This window comes from Pipistrellus kuhlii, unplaced genomic scaffold (genome assembly GCF_014108245.1).
Source record: "Pipistrellus kuhlii isolate mPipKuh1 unplaced genomic scaffold, mPipKuh1.p scaffold_m20_p_5, whole genome shotgun sequence".
NCBI lineage: Eukaryota > Metazoa > Chordata > Mammalia > Chiroptera > Vespertilionidae > Pipistrellus > Pipistrellus kuhlii.
This window is the reverse complement of record NW_023425551.1, coordinates 63367351-63381209: the sequence shown is the minus strand read 5'-3', so window position 1 is coordinate 63381209 and position 13859 is coordinate 63367351. Positions and strand designations below refer to the sequence as shown.

General features: G+C 39.8%; 1 protein-coding gene across 32 annotated transcripts in view; it reads right to left on the bottom strand.

Annotated features, from left to right (window-relative positions):
• The window catches only part of DST (dystonin), a 419024-nt gene that overhangs the window by 124854 nt on the left and 280311 nt on the right, over nt 1-13859 (bottom strand). For 23 of the 32 annotated variants that reach the window (XM_045573100.1, XM_045573106.1, XM_045573103.1 and 20 more), the window contains 9 exons: nt 8250-13553; nt 7974-8123; nt 7556-7771; nt 7222-7371; nt 5396-5629; nt 3996-4148; nt 2047-2280; nt 1294-1560; nt 10-552 (listed from right to left, as the gene is read on the bottom strand). In XM_045573100.1, the coding sequence (XP_045429056.1) occupies nt 10-552; nt 1294-1560; nt 2047-2280; nt 3996-4148; nt 5396-5629; nt 7222-7371; nt 7556-7771; nt 7974-8123; nt 8250-13553 (7251 nt within the window). The remainder of the gene's footprint in view (nt 1-9; nt 553-1293; nt 1561-2046; nt 2281-3995; nt 4149-5395; nt 5630-7221; nt 7372-7555; nt 7772-7973; nt 8124-8249; nt 13554-13859) is intronic. The other 9 variants (XM_045573115.1, XM_045573116.1, XM_036415471.2 and 6 more) reach the window with 2 other exon arrangements.

The window sequence follows — 13859 nt, the reverse complement described above, 5'->3', positions numbered from 1 at the left end:
TAAACTTACCTTAGAGTAGAGAGATCTGAACCGGTCCGTGGCACGATCCAATTTGCTCTGGACTTCTCTGTGAGCAGCAGAAGTGTCAGTATTATGCTGGTCAGCCTTGCCATCTCTTTTGCTGTAAGACTTGGCTGCTTCCAACACCCTGTTTCCAGAAATTGTGATGTATCTCAAGTCGCCTTTGTGAGAAATAACATCTTCTGAGAAGCTCTTCTGCCGCTTCAGTTTGGCCATTAAGCCACTGAAGTCATCTGCCCCCGCCTGCAGGTTTTCCAGCTCTTGCTCCGACTGCTGCAGCCAGTGCTCGAACTCTCCATAATCCGCATCGAACTTCTCCAGTTCCTCTTGCAGAGAATGCGTTAACTTCATTTTCTTCTCTGACTCGGCCAGTGCGGTTTCGTAGTGCGCTTTCAGTTCCTTCATGTTCTTCTGCAGTTTCTCTTTGTCCTCGGGAGAGAGATGGTGACCCTGCGTCTCCAGCAAGGCTTGTGCAGACTGAGTGGCCAGGAGGACGGCTTGCTGCTGAGAGATGATCTTCTCGTGTTGGGCCTACGGGGAAACAGAGACATTGTGACTTTAAAGCTGGGAAGGGGTTACTCTGAGGTTGTGGGGAGCTCTCCGTTGCCTCAAGACCTAAAAACTTCAACGATCTATAGACAGACAACTTGCTTCTTGTTAACCTTTCAAGATGCACAGTACTTGCCTTTTATTGGTAAATTTCAGAATAGAAAATGCTACGTTTCAAGTACTCTAATGTTATTTTTTTTTTAATTTCCAATCTCCTTGAAAGTACTCATATAATCACATAGGACACAGACTATTGTTGAGAAGCTTTGGGAAAATGTAACAGATCTGTCCTCCAATTCTAAAACAAGCATCTGCAGTCAGGTCTCATTATACTCACTGCTTCCTCACAACACCTTAAGAGACTGCTAATGCCTTTACCTAATTACTGAGCAAATAGGTATAATGTTTACCTATTACATGATCCTAAAAGGACAGTTCAACAGAATACAAAATTTTGTAATTTTAAAGTGATCAAAACACTATGACAATAGTTAAGCAAGAACAATATAGATGCTGAGAAGCCCAATGAACTTAAGAGGAACACACAATAAAAAAGAATACTGCAGTTACTACTAGTTCCACGGGGCCTCAGTTTCCTGCACGTGGAAGATGGAGACAGCAACCCAGACATGTCACATGTGCCAAGTTGCTCCTCTCTTTTATAGACCTTTTATAGACCCGACAATAGGATTTAACAACATCATTATGTTGAAGACAGCACACCTTAACTTTCTGGTATTGCTGGTTCAGATTCTCCTCAGTGGTTCCAACTGGCCCATCCACCTCAGTTTCCAACAGGTTACCATTCACTTCGTCCTCTTCTCCAATCTCCGACTTGCTGTCACCTTCCTGGAAGTGAGTCCCGTTCTGTTCAATCACCGGTTTCTGTTTTATCCCCACCCTTTCTGAGTCTTTGTCAACATGTGACAACCAGTCCAAAAGGTTTTCTATTTTGTTTTTGCTCTCTTCCAGCTGCTTCACAGCTGCAACCTGGGGGGGAGAAGGGCGTTGACCATGGGTATTCTGAATGCTGGCCCAGGTGTTAGTTTTAAGACATCCCCAAAGGTAAACATTTAGATCATTTAAAATTAGAGTGGGCATACGACACAATGACATGCACTGAAAACTGAACACACTGACATTAAACCTTAGAGGAATAGGAAGCTACTCTGACGTTTCCACTGTTCTTAAAAACACATTCCAAAATTTTAACTCTATAGCAATTAATGAGCCCTCACATACTTCACAATTAGGAAGTCTCAGAATCCCACTTAAACTTTGTAGAAAAGGTAAGCAAAGCCAGCTCTTCAAACTTTTTGTGGTCATTTGGTCAATCACAAACGTGGAAACCCAGAATTCTAGTCCTGGGTGCCTGTAGTTAGCTTAGCACTGCCTGTCCTCACTTAATGAATCAAGAAGCTGTGATCCTAACTACTTTCAACAAAGCCACAGTGCACCGCATGCCTGAATAAGGACCTTTTCTGTCTCTTCCTTGATTGCTGTCATCACAGCTTTCTCCAGCTCCTTTTTCGACTGCTCCGCCTTCAAATTGAGTTGTTCACACTTTATCTTAGCTTCCTTAAGTTTCTCTTCAATCAAAGCCTGATCTTCTCGCGACAGCTTTTCACCATTCTCTTTCAGGAAATTCTCTGTGTTTTTCACTATTTCTGCCAATGCCTGTGCACTTCCTTGCATATCTTTCTGTAAATCCTTATAACACAAAAGGGGGGGAAAAACATATTAGCAGATTACTACCTACTTAACTTTTCCAATGTTGTGATTCTAAAAGGGGATCTGTGCAAAGAAGGAGAGTCTAGCACATATAGACTGAAAGAGCACACTCAGTAGGTTCATTGAGTTGGTTTACTTCAATCACAATATTTAATACTAAAGGCCCAATGCACGAAACTCATGCAAGAGTAGGCCTCCTTCCCCTGGCTGTCAGCACCGGCTTCCCTCTGGCACCCAAGGCCCAGACTTCCCTCGCAGCTCTGGCTTCATCAGGAATGTCGTCCAGAAGGACATCCGGTCTAGTTAGCATATTAAGCTTTTATTATTATAATTTGAAATCTCAAATAGCATTAAAGCAATATATGAGATTTTCATGTTTAACAAAGAGATAGAGTTTAGAAAACATTGAACAATAAAGTATTCAGTATATAACCTATTTAAATTTGAATATATCAGATTTTTATGTTATATGAGTGCATTTATAAAAGCTTTCAGATATATAACTATATTATTTATTCCATTTCTAAACACTTTTTTTTTTTAATATACATTTACTGCTCAGGGTAAAATCAGGTAGTTCTCTAAGTTATGGACTAAGTTGTTGCTAAAATAAATTTTTAAAATATGTTTTCATTGATTTCATAGAGGAAAGGAGAGGGAGAGAGAGAAATATCAATGATGATAGAGTATCTTCAATCAGCTGCGACCTGCATGTCCCACAATGGGGATCGAGCCCACAACCTGGGCATGTGCCCTGACCAGGAATCAAACTGTGACCTCCTGGTTTATAGGCTGATGCTCAACCACTGAGCCATGCCAGCCAGGCACTAAAATAATTTCTATACAAAGATAATCTCTTCTAAATAGCTTTCCTACATCCAGATTTCTCTGTATTTTCTCCTCTTCCTTCTTTATTTGGCACTTTAATTCTCTATTATTGCACTGTGTTTGAGTTTTCATATTATTTTTCATACTTTCAAGACTCCTCAAATTCTGAGTATTTGAATTGAAAGAGGTACTTATTGAACTACAACATTGTGATATTAACTGTGCTGGTCATATAACACACAATATTCACTTAACTTTTACCATAACATGGCAATGGAACTATATGACCAATGAAGAAATTGAGGCTCAAAAGGTTAAATTATAAAGGTGTAGTATCTGGAATTTAGACCAAGAGCTAGCTAGTTACAATGAGAATGTTATTTCTTCTGACATCAAAATAAAGATATCTTTATCATTATTGCTTGTCTCTTCAATGAAAAGAGACACATTGCAGAGAAAGGTGAAAGGGATAAGAAAGAGCTAAGCAAGTGAAAGAACCCTAACTGATGGCTATTTCGCCTGATTCTGAAAGTGAGTGGTTGGCCTTAAATGGATCCAAGTTTTAATTCATCAGACAAGGTATTTCCACTACCAAAACTCCTTTATTATCTCCTCTACTCAGCATTTCACCAAAAAATCAGTCAAGAAAATTATCTGGCTTGCCTGAATTTGGAAATGTGACTCTCAGTATAAAGTTTATAGCTCAGGAGGCCTGGTGGCATCTAGGTATGGTTTGTCTCAGAAAAGCTAAAATGATTGTGGTGGTTTTTTTGTGTGTGTGTTTTTCCCCAAAATCCTAACTACTTTCCAAATAGTAATTGAATTCCACATCAACACAGAACTACTGAGGCAAAACCAAATCCTACCTCTTGCTTGGACTGGTATTTCTTTAACTCAACTGTGCCGTCGCCAATCACGAAGGCTTCCTGGTGCCCAATCAGGCGGTTTTCAGTCTGAGTAAGGAGATCACATATCCCTTGGAGTTTCTCTCTGTACTCCTGCTGGCGCTCTGCCACGATCTACAGGGGAACAAAACCAAAGCATCTTCAGGGGTGACCACACACTCACGATTGTGCTAGCTCCTTATTGGAATACATTTCGCAAAAAGTTTCCTCTAAAAGAAGCTTTCTGAGTATGCTGTAAACATGGTAGCAGTGGGGTACAAACTGAGCAAGGTGACACAGACAGTAAGAGCTCGTCCCAAATACAAGGAGAGAGAGCGTGGTTGGATGAAACTGCTCAGCAGAATACTGGCCATGCACGAGTGTAAGAGATGGAACTTCTGACCAACAGGAAGAAGCATTCCATTTTCTTAAGCTCTTGAAACCTGCGACACACAATTAATTCTGTAAAAGGATATCAAAACAGAAGTTAGTCGTGATGTGTCTGTTAATATATCTGACATGTGCATATAGATTGTCATGCTAGAGACAAAGCCTGGTGCTTCGAGAAATAATAAAAAGAACATCGCATGCAGTAGCTTTACTTATTTGCTTTGTCTGATTCCTTTCCCACCTCTTTGTTCCTTATTGATTGCTATTGGATGCAGCATTCTAATATAATTCATTAAATAAGGGATTTATTTCATAAGTCAATTACTTGTATCTTGCACTTTCTGATTACAGACACACACACACACACACACACACACACACACTTGTTTATTTTATTCATCTAGTAGCCATATATCATGTTTACTAGGAGCCTACCACATGCTGGGCAAGGTGCTGAGTGTTTTATATTCATTATTTTATCAATGTTCACAATACAACCAGGCCAGCACTGTTACTATTTTCAATTTACTAGTGAGAAACCTGTGGATTCATGACTAACCCTAGCTTCACAATGAGTGAGTGGTGCTGCTGGGATGTAAACTGAGGCAGTCTGGCTCCAGAGCCCTGCTCTGAACTCCTGTGCTTCACTGCCTCCTAGGGGCCAAAGATACCCTTACCTTTCTTTATTCCTATGTTCATCAATCTAACCCTTGATATTTCTGAGTGCATCTGTATATCCTACTCGTAGGAAAAAAGTGAAGACTCTCCCCGGAAAGCAGTAGTTTTAGGGAATCATGAGAATTATAACAATGAATTAGAACATTATTATGGAAAGCAGTATTATTCTATATGGTAGAATCGCTACATTATGCCCTGTTCAATAATTGCCTTTCCAGAAAAATCTTTCCTATCACACCATAATCCCTGGGTATCGACATTACAGGCTTCACACTGAAGAACTAAAAACACAGAATCCACAAAGAAAGGCAAACCTTCTGATCATCAAGATCTTGTTCTAGCTGTAACTGAGCCTCTAAATGTTCCACCTGGGTAGTTACTGATTCCTGCACATCAAGAAAACACCTCTGAGTTGTATTTAAGAGCCTCAGCAGCTGTTTGCTCTGGCTGGGAGACAGATCTTGAGCGTATTCAGAAATGAAGAACTGCACATCAAAGGCAGTAGTGTCCAGCTGCGTCCTGATGTGTCCAAGCTCCTTTAACAAATTCTATGAACAAAGCAATACAAGTTACCAACGGGGAGGTAAGCCGTAATATACAGCTTATATTCACAATGATATTTATTTTTAGAATATGCTTCTTAGATCAGGTTTTATTGATATCTTTCATTTAGTCAAAAATCTATTCATCACCTAGTAAAAATGATAATGATGAAATTATTTAAATTGTGCAGCAAATCATGCATATAAGTACAACCAATGGACATAAAACTCTGGGGAGGGAGGGTATGTATGGGAGGGAGGGAGGGGGGCAAAAAAAATCAATAAAATATATTAAAAAAATAATAATAAATAAATAAATAAATAAATAGTGTGGTAATTAATCCTATATATAATAATAAAAGGGTAATATGCAAATTGACCGAGCAGGCGGAATGAATGGTTGCTATGACGCACACTGACCACCAGGGGTCAGATGCTCAATGCAGGAGCTGCTCCCTGGTGGTCAGTGCATTCCACAGGGGGAGCACTGCTCAGCAAGAAGCCCAGAAGCTGGGCTCACAGCTGGTGAGTGCAGCAGTTGTGGCAGGAGCCTCACCTGCTTCCATGGCAGTGCTAGGGATGTCTGAATGAGGGCTTAGGCCGAGCTGGCTGGACATCTCCCAAGGCCTCCCAGACTACAAGAGGGTGAAGGCCAGGCTGAGGGATTCCCTCTTGCCCCCAGTACACGAATCTCGTGCACTGGGCCTCTAGTATTATATAAAATGAAAATCCCTCTAAGAATATTTTAACCTTGCTTGCCACAGCATACTTCAAATGTAACTCTGACCAAAGGTAAAGTTCCAACTGATATACATTTGACACGCTGAAGGGAAATATCAACATTAAAATATTACTTGCTAATATTTATAGTACTCATGCAACTATGGCCACACATAAACGAAACTATGGGGAATTTGAAACATAAATTAAGTGGGCCAGCATTTCAGTTTCCTGACTTCCAAGTCAAGGGCCTACTTTCATGAGACATGCTGTTCAAATTAAGAACTTGAAGGTGGGGAGAGGAAGGACAAAAGGACTAAAGGACTAATGCATAAAAACTATTGCCCTAACTGGTTTGCTCAGTGGATAAAGCATCAGCCTGCGGACTGAAGGGTCTCAGGTTTGATTCTGGTCAAAGGGCATATACCTTGGTTGCAGGCATATACCCAGTAGGGAGTGCGCAGGAGGCAGCTGATCAATGTTTCTCTCTCATCGATGTTTTTAAACCTCTATCCCTCTCCCTTCCTCTCTATAAAAAAATCAATAAAATATATTTTTTAAAAACTACTTATATTCTCATATGTTTATATGGTTAGTGTATGCTATTAGGGATCTGAATAATATATATAAATAAAAACATAAATACAAATCTCAACATATTGATAAGCGTTTCATAAGGCAGTTGGGATAGCATCAGAATGGCATCCATAAAGTTGACATTATTTTATAGTTGTGTCAACTATGAACAAACATCTTGTAGACACAAAGAAAAAAATAAACCTTCATAGCTTCAGAAAAGTCTTATTTTTTCTAAATATCTGTTACATTAAACCCGTAGGTTTTTAAATGTGCTTTGTCTTAGTTATTTTGATACCTGCCTTGAGAAACTCCAAACTTTTGTTTACATGCTCAGTATCTTGAACATTCACTGGCTCCATGTCCTTTACCAATTTGTTCTTCTCTGATATCCAGTGTGAGAATGACTTCAGTTTGTGTAGAAATTCTCCATGGGAAACAGCTAGTTTAGACTAGAAAACAAAATTGTGCATTCATTTCTGTTTCTAAAATTCAAATTCCTACAAATGGTGATTCTGTTTTAAGAGCTTAGCACATCAAAAATATTATAAAATACTTATGTCTTATGATTACATTCTTAAATAATCACATTTTCTTCAAAACTTCAATCTCAGTGTGAAACGTATTGACACCTACCATTTCACTGTCAATCTCCAGAACAAGGTGTTTCATTCTTTCTGAAGATACATCAGTGAGGGAAGAGAAGGCATTCTGTAAGCTTTGGTGGCTTACACTCAATTCCTCACGATGGTTTCTGGGGAAGTCACTGGGAAGAGACTTTAAAAATTCTTCTGCCAACTTCATGTCCTTTCTTAAAATAACAGCAATTGGAGCCAATCCCAATTCAAATGTCTACAAAAAAAATGATGATAGAGATGATAGATAGATAGATAGATAGATAGATAGATAAATAGATAGGTAGATAGATAGGTCCCAGAGTTATTTAGTGACAAATACAACTAATATCCAAAACATAAATGTAAAGTGCTCTGCTTATTTTCCCAAACTAACATCAGCTGACTCCCACCCATTACAGGCAGCAGATAATTCTTACCTCTAACTGCTTAAGCTGGTTCTTCAAAGCTTCTAGACTGTTATCCAGAGACTCTTGGTTGTCTAAGGGAGGCTTCATATCTTGAAGCAAAGCCAAATACTCGTGCATTTTTGATGTGTGCTGTAAACACTGCTGTAGCTCACTGGATAACTAAACACAAATATGGACATTTAATTCAATAGCCTCCATGCAGGTTTTTAGATCAAATAAAATGCATGAGATGATTCCCAAATGTTTCATGCAGTTATTTCCATATGAAATGTAAAGTCAACTTACTTGTTCCATTGAGCTATCTCCAGAAGTCATGTCTTTTGACCCTGAAATACATTCCAGATGGTCTGGGAAATCACTGCATTGTTCCTCCAGCTTCTCATCTCTTGGCAAGGCTGATGCACATACAGTAGAATTTTCTGGTCCAATTTCTTTTATGTCTTGTAAATTAAGGGAACTGTGGTTTCCTTCTTTGCTTTTATTCTCATCAAGAATCTGTGGCTTTTCATGCACCATCTCAAAAGTAGTAGATGATTTTTGATTCAAGTTTCCAACCTGCTCTGCTTTGTCTGAGCAGCCTTCGGCAAGCAGCTTATGGAAAATATTTTCAAGTTGCAATGGAACTTCTTTAGATGTCATACCTCTTTTCTCTAAATCATACTCCATCTGCATTAATTCTTTTATCAATTCAAATGCTCCTGTCATTTTTTGGCTGCGCTGATTTTGCTTGAGTATATCAAGGAGAAGCTCAGACTGAAGATTTGCAATACAGAATGGATCATCTCTGCTCTCTGCTCTTAGTTCTGGTGAGTTATTCACGAGGGACATTCCAGTACAGTCACTGATCTTAGAGTCGTCGCTGGGCACACTAGTTGCATCATTTACCAACTGTGATGGGCTAACCCTTTTAAGCAAGCTTTGAATTAACATTTTAGTATCTGCACAAGCTGAAGGTTCTCCAGCCTCTTGAGAATTCACATGACCTTCCTTCAACCTACTTTTTAAGATGTCCTTTACATCCTCAACAAATGCCTGACATAATTCAGGGATCTGAACCTCTTTTTCTTGGGATCCTGGAGACAAGGCTTGTTCTTCTCGTGGCTGTTGCTCAATTATTTCTTTCTTATTGTTTATTTCTGAGAATGTGCAGTCTGTGCTTAAAGCGTTACTGGAGTTATCATTTCTTATTCCAAGGCCTTCCACATTTCTCAGAGGTGAGATCGAACGTGTGCTTTCATTTCTTTCTGCTGGGAACTGAGGAATTTCCATTCCTCCTTCTGAGATACATTCTTTAGGACAAAGGTCATTCTGTTGAGTCAGCTCATTTAGAGGTGAGTCTTCCTGAGTAAGGGTTGCTTTGTCTTTTGCATTATCAACTCCTAAATGTTCTTTCATGGGAGGGAACGCTATTAAAGTACCACTTGGGATATCCTCAAGTGGCTTCAATACATCTTTTGCTTTTACATTTTTTGCACAATGTTTTAAATAAGTAAACAGATCAAGCTCTTTCTCAGGTCCATCAGTGGATGATTCGTTCTCAGTTGTATTCTCTTCAGACCATATGTCTGAAGTAATGTCACTGGTCACTTTGGAAGCAGATGAGTCAAATATTTCTTCAAGATTCTTAAATGAAACAGGACTTTGACTAACACTTGTTTGTAGATTCTTTGGTTCATCTTTAAGAGCTACAGTTGTTTTTTTAAGGCTTCCTTTATGATCATGTCCTTCGTTGGTTGTGATTTGTGGAAACTGACTAACGAAATCAAGACTCTCCCTCGTACTTTTACCAGGCAAAAGTTTGAGATGTGTATCACCTTCTACTAGACCTGCCATAAGCCCCTCTTCTTTACCTGAGAACATTTTATGAATTGATGTTTCACCTTCTATTAGTATAATGCTTTTGTCATCTCTCGTTTTCATTACATCTCTTCCATTTCCTTGATGATCTTTATCAGTTACAGAGTCCATGGGTGACAAATGGCTTTCCTCAGCAGGTTTTCCTATTAAGACAGTCTCAGAGCACATTGTTTGATCAGAAGTTGGACAAATATCAGTGTTATGTAAAATACCTACAGGGCCAAAGGTGGGTTCTGATTCAGTGTCTTTAATGCTAGGCAGCAATATCTCCTTAAGGGCCATCTCAGGATTCAACAGATTTTCTTTGCTTCTTCCATCCACCGCAGTTGTATTTTCTGGAAGGTTGCCTCTTTCAGTAGCTAAGCTACTTTTACTACTTGATTCTCGCTGTAAAACATTGACACTCTGCTGTTTTTCTAGAGAACTATAATTTTGCTCTTTACTCGGGAGAATCACTTCATTGATACTTTGATTTTCATGGCTATTTTCCCTTTCTTTCATAGTGGTAGCACACAACTGGATATCCATACCAGCAGCCTCATCTTGGCACATGGGCTTTTCCTTCTCATCTCCTACTCCTTCTTCTTCTTCTTCATCATCATTATCATAATCATCATCCTCATCATCCTGATGGTGACTGTCACACAAATACTCCCCATAACTTTCTTCATATTGCATAGAATCAAAATGACCAGTATCAGATATCGATTCTTGTCCAATTACATACCCTTCTTTTCTCCCTCTCCAGCAGCCAGTGTCATCAAATGTCAATGAAGCACTGAAGCTCTCTTCCCTTCCTACTATTTCAGAATCAGTCAATAAGTCAGACTCATCACCTTCTAGGTTATCTGTACTTTCCCTTTCAGATTCAGTTTCCAACAACTGTTCATTGGTCTTAGATGAGCCGACTGAATTTAAACGCATTCTTTCATCAGAATTTAATTCCTTTTTCTCCACACTTATGAGACAATCCTGAAAAGACTGGGCTTTCCCCCTCACTCTTAAGCTATCAACTAGTCCCCCGTGAGTCACCATAGGCTTTTCCTCCTCTCTGGGAACATCATCAAAAACAATGCCAGGAGAGGCAGCCCCATCATTTTCTTCTCGCAGAGTGTCATAGTCCTCGGGTTGCAGACAATCACAATCATCACTTTCAAGAAGCAGAGAATCATGGTCATCATCTTCAAACAAGGGAGTATCATAGAAATCATCATCGCTATCAGTGTCTGTTTCGGTGTCCTTCTGCTGATTATCCAGTAGTGATGTTTCATAGTCACCAGCACCAGCAGTTTCTTCAAGCAACGATGTGCCATAAGCATGAGATGCACTGGCATTATCAGGATCATCCGCTGGTGTTACGGCACAGGAGTACTCCTCTACTGTGGACTCGTTTTGCATGTCTTCAGGTTCCTGTTGAGAAGCAGCATGTATTTTTTCGTCTTCCCTACTAGTATCTGAAATAGCTTTGTCATTGTGACATTGAACCTGAGGATCACTATGAGCAGTATTTAAAGATTTTTGCCCACAGTGTTCTCCCTTCAAACTGACGTTAATAGCTGCAATTCCTAGAAACTGGTCTTGAGGTTTTTCTCCCATTCTTGGGCCCAATAACATGGATTGGTCATTGGATGATGCTGTAAAGGCTTCACATTTATTTCCATTGCTCTCTGCGGTGTGTAAATCATTGAAACTTCCCCAATCATTCCTCAATTTATCATGACTTAACAAGGCACTCAGCCTGGGGGAATAGTCAAAGGCAGGTGAATCCTTGCCTATCTTATCTTCAGTCTCTGTTTCTTTCAAGTTACAGATGCTACTAGTTTTTGATCTCACTATAGAGTTTGTTATCGAATCAATTTCAAGGTTTTGCCTATGTTTAGAGTGACTACACTCATCTGCATGTTCACTTTTTTCAACTTGACTTTGATTGGCACAGTTTTTAGGTATATTTTCAGAGTCTGCAAGTCCAGGCTGTGTAAAATCGGATGTAGAATTGAGGACATTCACATTGGATGAATTCTTAACTTTATGATCTGCTGCCATTATATGTATCAGGTTTTCCGACTGACAAAATTCACTGACAACATTGGTTCCCATTTCATTAAACTCTTCTTCTAAGACATGCTTTCTGTTTTCAGGGATTTCTTTAGGTTTAGGTTCTCCACAATGGCATTTGTCAAGACTGCTTGGTGAAGTTATACTCTCACCCATTTCTTTACTTGGGGCATTATTCAGAAATACATCAGGGAGTCTTAAGGCATCAATACATTCTTTTATAGGTGTATCCTCATCAAATTCTGTTCCACAGCCTTCTAGTAGCATACCAACAGCCTCGTTCAGGTCTCCATCATACAGCAGCAGCCTTTGCCCTGTGTTTGCATCCATGTAGCTATTAATCATCAAATAAGACAGGAACATTTTTTTAGTCTGTTCTGAACTCTGAGTTGCCACTGGCTCTTCTCCATCAAAACAATCTTCTTCTTGCCTATAATCATGGGCTGTTGATGGCTGGAATTTACAAAAAGAGAGCCACCTTCTGGCATTCTTACAAGCTTCTAAATCTCCCAAGTCTGGCATTTCATCGGGCAGTCTTATGCTTTTTAAAATCGATGCTGTGTTGTGATCTATAATTCCTAACTGCTGCGCATCATCTAAACCGATGACTTGAGAAGTTTCTGGAATATAAAAAGCAGCTATTTTCTGCCTGCCATTCAGGATTTTGTATGCCAATTCATTTGTAATCAACTTCTGCTGCAGGGAAGAAGATGCAGGAAATATTTCACCAGAGTGAGGCCAAATGAGTCCGACGTAGCCTCGCTGAGCCTCGAGTACCAAGAGAGCACTGCTCGAAGTTATTAGGTCACACTGGACTGCTTCATCTACAGTGAGACGTTTGGCAGGGTTTGAGTGGATGATCCCACCTGTTTGAACCTGGTATGTCAGAATGCTGTTGGCAGTATCTCTGTCAATCACCCCATCTGCCACAGCCTCTTCAACAGTCATCCTTTCACCAGAGTTGCAATTGATCAGACCTCCAGAAAAAAGCTGTGCACCTAACAACCGAAACATGGTTTCACGGTCTATGAGACCTTCATGAGCTGCCCTTAAAATGCTAATGCTCCTTCCACATTTTAATGTTATTCTGCCTCCTTCTTGTGGTCTCACAGGTAGAAGCCGCAATCCAGTGTTTTCCTGTAAAATACTTCTTTCCATAATATCTACTAAAGACACCTTCTCAGAGGTACATGGATCGATAAGATCTTTGCACATCTTTTGCCTTTCCAAGACTTTAGAAAATAATGCTGAGGAAACCATGTTCTGTTGAAAAGCCTTCTGGAGGGTCAACTGTTCCCCTGTGGCTGGAATGACTAGAGAGCCTGTGGACAGCAGTATCTCAAGAACTCTGATGGCCATGGACTCTGATATCAAGCCTTGAGCCAAAGCATCCAGCACTGGAATTGTGGTGGAAGGCACAGCAGAAATAATCTCCTTTGCTTGATTCAGTTCTTTGAGTTGGCACAGAACTTGTTCATCAATAAGGCCTTGACTTTTGGCACCTCTGAGGTCAAAGCATTGTCTTAATTCTGGTGAAATCAAACCGGAAATCACTAGCTGTGTCTCAAGCAACCTTATTCCTGTGTCATAGTCGATAAGGCCTTTTAAAACTGCCTGAAAGACTGAAAGGACTTCTCCAGTTGTCTGGTCAAGGGTGCCTGCAATCACTTTATCCAGCTGAAAGGAAAATACAAAATCCTCAGGTCAGTCGGTGATTCAAGGGTGGGCAGGGTTTCACGAAACTTCACATGCATTTTAAAAAAATAAACAATACACTTCAACATGAAAATCCTCTACTTACCAAGGCGTGGCAATGCTGTGAATGTTAGGCAGCTCAAATGCACAAGTGATCTATGTCAGTGATCTATTCAACAGCACAGGATGTGATAAAAGCTTTGAAAACAACATGCATCTGTGAATTGAAAACTTAATATTGTGTACATTTACAAGGTTAGTGAAGACACAACAGAGTAAATGACAACA